At 41.9% G+C, this 10040-nt stretch overlaps 2 protein-coding genes across 2 annotated transcripts; both read left to right on the forward strand.

Moving 5' to 3' along the window:
• Window positions 1-105: 105 nt before the first annotated feature.
• On the forward strand, window positions 106-4451 carry LOC132257244 (sodium-coupled monocarboxylate transporter 1-like). Its single transcript, XM_059754083.1, has 4 exons — window positions 106-797; window positions 855-1476; window positions 1531-1719; window positions 4395-4451. Exons 1-4 carry the CDS (start codon window positions 106-108, stop codon window positions 4449-4451), a joined length of 1560 nt encoding a protein of 519 aa, XP_059610066.1.
• Window positions 4452-9034: 4583 nt separating this feature from the next.
• LOC132257144 (actin maturation protease-like) lies at window positions 9035-10038 on the forward strand. The gene is made up of 2 exons (XM_059753927.1): window positions 9035-9658; window positions 9721-10038. Exons 1-2 carry the CDS (start codon window positions 9095-9097, stop codon window positions 9943-9945), a joined length of 789 nt encoding a protein of 262 aa, XP_059609910.1. The 5' UTR covers window positions 9035-9094; the 3' UTR covers window positions 9946-10038.
• Window positions 10039-10040: the final 2 nt, after the last annotated feature.

Here is a 10040-nt window from a genome sequence, read left to right on the forward strand (position 1 = left end):
AAAGGTAATTGGCATCTGCGACACTTTTAAATTTCACAGGTTCTCCTGAATCGGTTTCAGTACAATTCTTCTCTGCGCTTCGTGAAGTTCAGGAACAAGTCAATAATGGATGTTGTGGATCGTGGACAATTCTCAATAATCGACTACATTTGCTTCGCTTTTGTGCTCTTCTTCTCCGCCGTGATTGGATTCTACCATGGCGCCAAATCACGGAAGAGCGCCAGCACGAAGGATGATTACCTCCTCGGCGGCAGAGATATGGGCTTGCTTCCTGTTACATGCTCACTTGTGGCCACCGTCACATCCGGAATGACAATCGTGGGCCTCTCGGCGGAGGCTTATGCCCATGGAATTCACACTTGGATGCTGAGTGTGACGCTTCTGGTGTCGAACACGGTTTTCCTGCACGTCTTCATTCCCGTGCTGTATGAACTGAAAGTGGCGTCGAGTTTTGAGTATTTGGAAATGCGATTCAGCCGAAGTGTGCGAGTGTTTGCGAGCGGGGTTTACACAGTGGCAGGATTAGTGTACTTGCCAGTTACCGTGTACGTTCCGGCCTTGGTGTTCAACAAAGTCACAGGAGTTAATATTTACGCAACTGTGATTGCTCTGTCCATCCTTTGTGCCTCCTACACGGCAGTCGGAGGCTTCAAAGCCGTGGTCTGGACAGACGTTCTGCAGCTGATCCTCATGGTAGTTTCCACCATCATTGTGGCGACTGTTGGCGCCATTTCTGTCGGAGGATTCGAGAATATTTGGGACGCAGCTGAGCGAGGCGAAAGACTCAACTGGATAAAGTATGCAATTACGCTCAGTTAATTAAGGACTGCAAGTGTGATGGAAATGTGTTCTAGTTTCAGTGACTTTGGCAGCAGAACCGTCATCTGGGCATACGTAAACTCTTCTCTCATAAATATATATCAATTTGGACTCAATCAAACCTGTCTTCAGCGATTTCTCGCCTTGTCGAGCTTGAAGAAAGTCAAAATCGCCTCCTGGATCGTCGTCATTGCTTTCGGATGCTTCATTTTCATGGCCCAATTCATTGGTGTCATCATGTATGCTTCTTACGAAACTTGCGATCCTTTCACTCAAGGCATCATTCAGAAGCTTGACCAAATCCTTCCACACTTTATTCAGGAGAAAGCTTCAATATTCACAGGATTCAATGGCATTTTCATAGCAGGCATTTTCGCTGCAAGTCTCTCCACAACATCATCTTATCTAAATGCTTTGGGAGGAACTATTTATGAAGACTTCTTGAGCTATCGCTTTGCCAATATTGAGGAGAGAACAGCCAAGAAAATTTTGAAGGCAATTGTGCTGATTCTAGGCGCTGTTCAAGTGTTGATGGTGACTGTTGTACAGAAAATGGGAATGATTTACAAGATAACAAATCAAACCATGACTTTGTCAACGAGTACAATATTTGGCTTCTTCGTGGCCGGCGTTCTTTTGCCCAAAGTTAACGGAAAGGTAATTTATCTATTGAGCAAATTGTAAGAATCTAATGTTCCTCTGTGTTCTCAGGGAGCTCAAACAGGTGCGTGCGTCGGTGGAATTGTCCTTACAGTCCTCATTATTGGCGGTATGGCAAACAAACCTGAACCGACACTTCCACTCTCGACTGATGGCTGTTCATCGCAAAAAGACGCCCTGCAATTCAGTAATTCAACAATAATTGCTAATGAGAAAGTAATATCTGAAGCTTCTGATGATGTAATTTGGCTGTTTAAGATTCCTTTTGTATATTTTGGCCTCATTGGGATGCTATGCAATCTTTTAACGAGCTACATTGTTAGTCTGTTGACTGGAGGAAATGTCATTGAGAATCAGAAACTTCTGGCTCCATTTCTCAGAACAAATGCAAGAGAGCATCGAGAAAACTTATCGCAAAAGGAAAACTTAATACAGAGAATTGCATGGAGTAAAAACTAGTGCAATTTCTTCACAATTTCCAAGACTTTTCAATAAAGACACCCCACATCTTAGGCTCCTTTTCTGGTCTGACTATATAAGCTTAAGTAATAAATTTGGATAAGAAAAAAACTTTAATATCCTCAGTTATTTATAGTGTAACATCTGCTGCTCAATCTTGGCATTCGCATTACACGAGTTTGCCGAAAGCCTTTGCTGAAACACTGCATGAAGATGCAATTTTCCAACTTTCTGTTGATATTCTACACCGAAGCGGCGGCAGTTTGCGAAATTTAATATGCAAGCACTGTGAGTGGCTAATGAAGAGCATCAACAAATAATTGTAAGTTAATTTGCAATGTGAGAGTGGAAATTTTGAACACTTTGGCGTTATATCGGTGTTGCGAATGACCTAATTAATTACATTCTCACATTTAATTCATTTTAACATCCTGTCTGCGAACTTCAGCACGTTCAAAGTTCACGGCACTTTGTTGGGAGAGTGCCTAACGATGATTTGTAGGGAAGTCAAGAGGCCTGGAAAGGACACAGACTCGTCTATCCTCTTCAACGTCTGTCACTTCCAATGCATTCGCATTTATTGCCTACGTCTTGTTTTATGTAATGTCGTGAAATTTAAGAATTCTGCAATAAATTGAATTTCATTGAATCCCTCATTAACTAAGCTCATTTAAAGTCCATTATAAATTCGTCCTCTGCCACTCAGCCAACACTTTATGGTTGGAAGGATCCTTGAATAATCCCAGAGACTCGCAAATGGCATCCAATTCCATGGAAGATGTATGAAACATTTCATCAATTGGATCAATTACTTTACTCAGATTAAATAGCTTATTAATGAACAATTTTTAAAATCACAGAACCTCTTCTTTTGCCCATTATCTTGTTATTGGCAATTATTGTTTCTACTTCTCCACCCAAATATCCTTCCACAGTAGCCAGAATAATGTCCGACGTAAGGATAACAAACGACATAATAATCACAGGCCTTGGATGAACGAATTTACGAGTCGATGGAAGAAACTCACCTCGGGCAAATGCGAAATTGTAATACACGTGAATGGACGTAGAATTTGTCATGTTAGTAATTGGACGAAAATATCACAACATATGAGTGAATTTATGGGTTTCTTTCAGGAACAAAGACTAAAATAAACTAGAATGAATTTTAAATGAAAAACTGTGATGGGAAAAAGTCAGTGAATAAAGACATTTTCGCATTATCATATCGAAACTTAACACACCCTTGAAACTCAATTGAGGGAAGCGAGCAAATGGCAAACACTCAATTTGAGCGAATTGTGAATTCTGGCATACTTGAATTCACAGAGCAGGTAATTTAAGCAAATATTGAAGCAATGTGACAGATTTCAGTGGAAATCTCTTTTCCTCAGTTGCATAAACTGCACAAAAGCTCTCAAAGCTCAACTGGAGCTGAGAAGGAAAATATAGAATTGATTGCATTGAAACCCCTTCGAATAGGAAGACTTTGAGAATTCTAAAGTTAATCCCTCATGATTTGAGCCACATTTTGAACCAACATTGACCACAATAAGTCCGCTGAAACTTCTATTTTCCAATTTGTCTCACAGCATGACTTCGCAATGTTGGACGGAAAAGTTTTGCGATGGTGATGAACATGAGGGTTGAAACATATTCAGAGCTTTCCTCATTTCGCTGTACTTGTACACTTATTTGATTTGAAATTGAGGTTGTCTAGCACCCAAGACGAACAATTGGACACTTTGTGCGGACTTTTACGACTTCAAAACAGTGCAAAAATCATACTTTTGCCATTTGACGCGCGCGAGGAAAAGAATTCAATTTGTGAAGTTTAATGAAATTTCAAAAATGCGACAGTGAGAAAAATGACATGGAATCTCTTCAATATTCTTGACCCATTCACTCAGGCGGGATTTGGGATCAAGCACACTGTGCTCTCCTCTCCTCTTATCCACACATGGCCGATGTCCTTCTCATCCTTGTGAGCTTTGGCGCGCTCAAGTGGAAGAAGTGGGGAAAAGTTGCCGGGCAAATATTCAATTGAGTGTAAAAGTGGTCGCCTCGCCATCTCTCGCCAAAGGTTTGGCGCACACATATCCTCGACATGTGAGTCCTCCGGTGGGGAGAAAAAATTCAATAATCAAACACAACTCCATTACTTTTGATAGCAATCTCTTAATTTTGACCTTCTCCATTTTCCACACTCAACGCACATCTCTATTCCGCCTAATGGCTTGACTTCTACCATCTCAGCCTGAGAGTGTCTTGCGTCGTATCCTCTCGAATGTGTCATGAAGCCTGATATATTCAATTTTGATAGAATGGCTCTCGAGATCTCCGGGGATCATAAACAAGGAGTCTCTCTGCGCCGCAAAACGGCCGAGGCGCTCCCACAAACACACTAAAATATTTAATTCCTCCCTCATTCGCCCTTTATTGTGCATCTCTCGCAGTGGCGGCGGATCAAGGGTGCCACCGTGTGTCTTCAGCCACATTCGGATTACATCTGAGACACAGGCGTCGTAAAAGGCGTCTTAATTTCCCACAGAATCACATATGACACACTCGGTGAATTTATTTGTCGTGCGGAACACCCATAAATTCAGAGGCAAATCACCCAAAAATTAATTTTATAGCGTGTTATTTCATCACACCATCTTCTGAACGCCACACCCACCCACAAATTGGGCGGCCAAAGGTGAAATAGGCACACATTGTCGCGACGCACTCGACACGCCAGCAATTCGTAGATGTACGCAAAGCGAAGAGCCATCATACCTTTCTCCGAATGGGCGAGATTAGGAAAATCCCACTGGTCCAGTCTGGAGCATGATTCACGAGTTGCTCAACCTCTTCAGCGCGTCTGCAGAGCTTTGCGCCGAGACATCACCAGCTGCTGATGAGATTTGCCACTCTCACTTGAGGCACTTCTGCACCCACATTTCGAGGTTGAGGCGAAGAAAGAAATTGCAAAATCTGTACATAAGTCGGTCAATTTTATAAATCAACACCTTGAAAATGGCAAATAAGATTGTTGGCTCGAGATTTGCTTCAGATTTATGCGTCTCGTCTCAAGTTCTTGTGCTCTAATACCTGTAAATTCACTCGATGTCTCTGAACTCTTTCTTCAACCCTGGGATATTGATTTTCTTGTTTTAATCCTGAATATCAACCCACTCATGATTCAATTCAAAGATGTAATTGAATTAATAATTCCTCAAATGCTTCGCTCTCTTATTACCATAAAGGATGAATTTTTATTTATATTCATAACCCTGTCTTATCATTGATTTTTACTCTTTCAGCTCAAATGAGTTGTTCTTTTATTCATTGATATTGTATTAACATGATTTTTGTCCTGATTAAGATTAAAAGAGTGAAATTATGGATTTCGATCCGTATTTTCTGTGTAGAAAATCAACAAATCAAATTTTCGTGAAGATTTGACTGAAATGTGCCAATAAATCTAATTGGCTTTCTAAAGTGCAAATGATTCCACCAGTCAAATTAAGGATGATTTTCGCTTATCAAGTTTTCAATCACAAGAACTGAAGTGTGCTCGTTAAAATGCACACACGCTCTTGTGTTTATGGAATCCACGGAATGTCTTCTTAACTTTTCTTCTCCATGAGATAAAGCTTACGAGGTGGATAAGAAATACAGACACATTTGGCACATAAGACTTCCGACAGCCATTTGATACTATTTTTAGGATATTTCTTCACATTTCTGGTTAGTCATAAAACATCCCCCAATGTATGTAATTCTTCGAAAATGTACATATATCAAGAGTGTCTTTGGAAAACGATAAATTCACACCACAAGAATACAGCGTTGGGATGAAATAAGGATGAATGCATACTTTATTTATGAGCGTCTGTGACAGTTCGAACAAAGGTGTGAAAGGAGCAGAGCGAATTCTTCAATGCCTCTCCACATACACGCCAAAATCATGCCCATTCAACATGCTCCGCTCCCCGGGGAGTGTGTTTTATTTTACAAATTGCTGTATTTCCCCAAACAGCCGCAGAGACAACTTTATCACCCTAATTCAAATGCGGTCGCCGAGGGAAGATGGGTCGTGATTGAGATCCTGTGTCAGAATACAAGCCCCGCAGTTGACTCCTCCGCCCACACACACACGAGCAATAACTCTCCTTCCCAGGCTCCCGAGGAATCATCGTGTTGGGAAAATGAGGAAGGCTAAATAAGAGCATTTCGATGTCTCATTTGTGCGCCCGTGGAAATTATCATGCTTCATCAAATGACAGAATAGAACTTCGCATATCAAAGGGTGAATCGGAAACTGTGAAAAGTGCGACTTTTTCCCAAGAAAATTGTCTCAAATTGCAGTGAAAAAGCTCTGTGAGAAATGTATTAATTCTAGATTTACGAGATCTTCCTGAAAAGTTGATTTCGGATAAAATATCCTCAAAGACTATTAAAAGTAGACTTTTTTGAAGTAATATTTTTAGTTTGTCCCAGATTTCTGTCAAAAATTCCCATAAATACCAATGAAATCAACAGGAAAATTCACAAAATAATTATTACAGCGCAATATTAACACTTTATTTGTCTTTTATGATCGATTTGAAGGGGTTTTGAAGTATATTTCGACAACTTTCTCTCTTCAAATGTGATAATTTTGCCTTTCCATAGTTTTCGAATCACCCGTTGATAAATTATTTCCTTCAGTTGCTCATAATCATGTGATATCTGTATTGTCTAATTTCCAAAATCTCCTCGTTAATATTGACATTTCTCGAATATTTGCGGTGTTGCTGCAAATATTTATTCTGTTAACTTTTTCGTCGACAAACTGTGAAGAATTCTTGGGGTTATTTTATGAGTGTGAAGGATTCCATTTCTTGCCATTTGCCCAACTTTCGTCAAAACCCTTTCCCTCTGTATTTTTGGGGATATAAACCCAAAACAAACCCAGAATATCGACACTCAATCTCCATACATCATACTTTTTCCTGTGTATCCAACGACCCGGTTTTGGAGAGATACAAAAAGGGATTACGATGAGCCGGGAAATCTTTACAAATAGACGAGTTAAAAGTTAGCAAAATGTGTTATGTGAGACTTGTTTCAATGACAAACTTCACACGGATACGCCAGTAAAGCTCTTTAAGTACTCAGCATATATAGATTTCCGGGTTTAAACAGGGATTCGGTGAAGTTTCACTTAAAGTTTCTCAGTCGTATTTTTGCTCGCGAAGCAAAATCATGAAGGAGAGAGTCAGAAATGGCAGAAGAAAGGGAGAATAATGAATAGGATTCAAATTTCAAATGAGATTCAATAAATATGATACTCTCGTAGGCACTTTATCTCAATCTCAAGCCCAGGGAAAAATGTTGTGCCTCATATTCAAGCCTCAATCAAATTATTCATTATTGTTCGGGATGCCATTAAATATACTGTCAACTCAGTCGAGCGCCTCAACCTCATTGGCATAAAATTTCCAAGGGAAATCCTTTGAAATTCATGTACCTCTAATTCTTTTTATTTTCACTTTGGCCTCCCATCCCTTCAATCCTTCGGCACAGTGGGGGCGGAGGGGCGAGGCTTCCCCAGAAAGCGTGAGATATCAATCAAATTTTACCACCTCACACCACAATTCCGAGGCTTTCAGTGGCGCAGAAGAAACGTATAAAAAAAACACCACCGCATGCAAAAGGGCCAAACATTTGCCGGAGATGATTTTGATCCTGGAAATTTCACATGATGACTTTGCAGACGAGAGCAAAAAGGATGGAAAATCTGTCGGCGAACGCGCGGGCAGCGGAGAATAAGGGTTGGAGGGAGTGACTGAGAGGGAGTAAGAGATTGCCAGCAATTCTGCTGTAAACAAGGAGAGCGATTGCCGACATTCTTCAATGGTTGATGGAAAGGAGGGAAATGATTGAGGATGAATGAAAAATTCAAATGATAATTTCTCCATGGGAATTTTAATCATTAAAATCACTTCCTAATGAAATTCTAACCCCCCCAAATCGACATTATGATCATTTTCAACGAAAATTGTCGGCGGCAACATTGCCGTCCAACAATTGTGCCTCGGATTACACGAGGAATATTAAGTTGACGACTCTTGGGAAGGAAGAAAGTGAAACATCTCGAGACCATTTGTATCGGCTTGGGAATTTCTCTATGTAAGACGGGAAATAAAGAATGTTGAAATATTGGGAAAACGAAGAAGGGAAATATTGTGGGAGAGTGTGAAAAATGAGAAGAGAGAGAGCACAGGAAGTGAAAAAGGCAGCAGTTTCACTGTATTTCCTCTTAAATTATTTCCCAGCCTGAGATCGACTGCGGAGCTTTCCGCCCGATTTGTCCGCTTAAAATCATACCCACGGTAATTTTCATTTCCGCCCCCGCATGAATACGAATTGATTCTGCCGAGATTGGCTGTCGTCTCGTCAATATGTTCACTCTTTCCCTGTCAACACACACAGTCCAAGTATTGCTAATGCCGCCCCGGAGCCCTTATTGAGTTTCCCATCATCTCTATCTGATTTAATGTTTCGACTTCTTTAAATTCCACTCTTTCACCTTCACGAAACACGACGAACACGCTGCGATAAGAGGGATTTTCTTCCTCCTCTCCGGGTTCAGACAAATAGTCGGGGTTTTTGGTGGCCAGAAGGGATGCCACAAATGAAGCAAGGCAGAGAATAGCCTTTGATATTGTCAGGATGAGCTTGAGTGACGACATGTGAAGATTTCCAATTACATTTCCCCACTGAAGAGAAATCAATATCGACACGAGGAGAACCACTCAAAAAAAAAACACTCCAATATAGATAGTATAATAAGTAGATGGCCGAAGGGTTTTTTTGCTGGGCAAGGAGAATTTAATTCTCAAAGAAAAGTCGAAGAAAATTAGCGTACAGCATTGAATATCGCGTCGTTCACATTCAAATCCTATTAGCGAAGACTCTCCAAGCTCTCCGATATATCGACGGCATGTCTCAACTAATACAAATTTTGTAAGACATTCGTAATGAATGTGGAACGTGGAATGAAAATTGAGAGAGAGAGAGAGAGATAAAAATAGCCGTGAGAGAGAATGTCAAATACCTTGGTGTACTGACCCAGTTATCTTCCCAGGCTTTCTTAGGCTTCACCTCCTCATCCTCGCTCTCCATGTCTCACGAGATCATTCCCATTCCTCCGCCTGCACCTGATTTCGCCGCTGTCACCGCTTTCCGCAACTGCGTGAGTCCCAAACACACTGTCGCCTTGCCGGAGTGTTTGTGGGCGTCTGCCGACCCGGAAGTGCAGAAGTCCTGCTTCCTGGCGCGCGTGTGTCAGCACAGAGCCCCGCGGGAATGTGTCTTCCACCGTGTGGCGCCCATTCTGCAGGAGGGACCCACTTGTGGCTTCGTGACCATCAGTATGCTCCTTGGCGGCGTCCGCACAGCTGACCAGATCTTCCAGGAGGCCAAGGCGAAGGGATTCACGGCGCTGGGTGAGATGTTCAGCGCCGCCAATCTCATGGACATCCTGCAGAGTCAGGTGCAGTTTTCCGGCTCGTGCCACCTGTTCGTGGGTGATCTGAACTGTGATGAAATCCGGGAGGCTCTCAAGCGCGGAGTCTGTCTGATTGTGCCCTATGACTCCGATGTCAACCACTCTCCCTGCCTCAAGAAGGGTCACAAGGCTCACTGGGCCCTCATAACTGGATACTTGATAGATAACGATGGACAGGTGAGGAGATTTCCTTCCGTGAAGCGTGTTCAATCGTTGTAATCAATTCCTTTTCCTCCCAGTTTTATGTGATAGCGCGTCAGGGAAAGTCTCGCCTGCTGGGCATCTGGCCACTGTCTGCCCTCGCGGAGAGCAATGCGAATCTCACCGAATTCGCCCAGCCCAAGCAGCATCCAGAGGCGAACTTTATCCTGCCAGAGGGCGGAATCGCCGGACCCAACGGACTCTGCCGACGATCGATAGTCATTTCCGACGGTTTCTCCGGAGATAAATTCATTTTCCACTGACTGTGAATTACTTTGTTGTTCTGTGCAGATTTTATATTATGTTCCCTGTTGAATAACTTATTGAGTTTGAGGCGAATAAAGGGAAAATCATTACA

This window comes from Phlebotomus argentipes, unplaced genomic scaffold (genome assembly GCF_947086385.1).
Source record: "Phlebotomus argentipes unplaced genomic scaffold, Phlebotomus argentipes genome assembly contig_42, whole genome shotgun sequence".
NCBI classification, from domain to species: Eukaryota; Metazoa; Arthropoda; class Insecta; order Diptera; family Psychodidae; genus Phlebotomus; species Phlebotomus argentipes.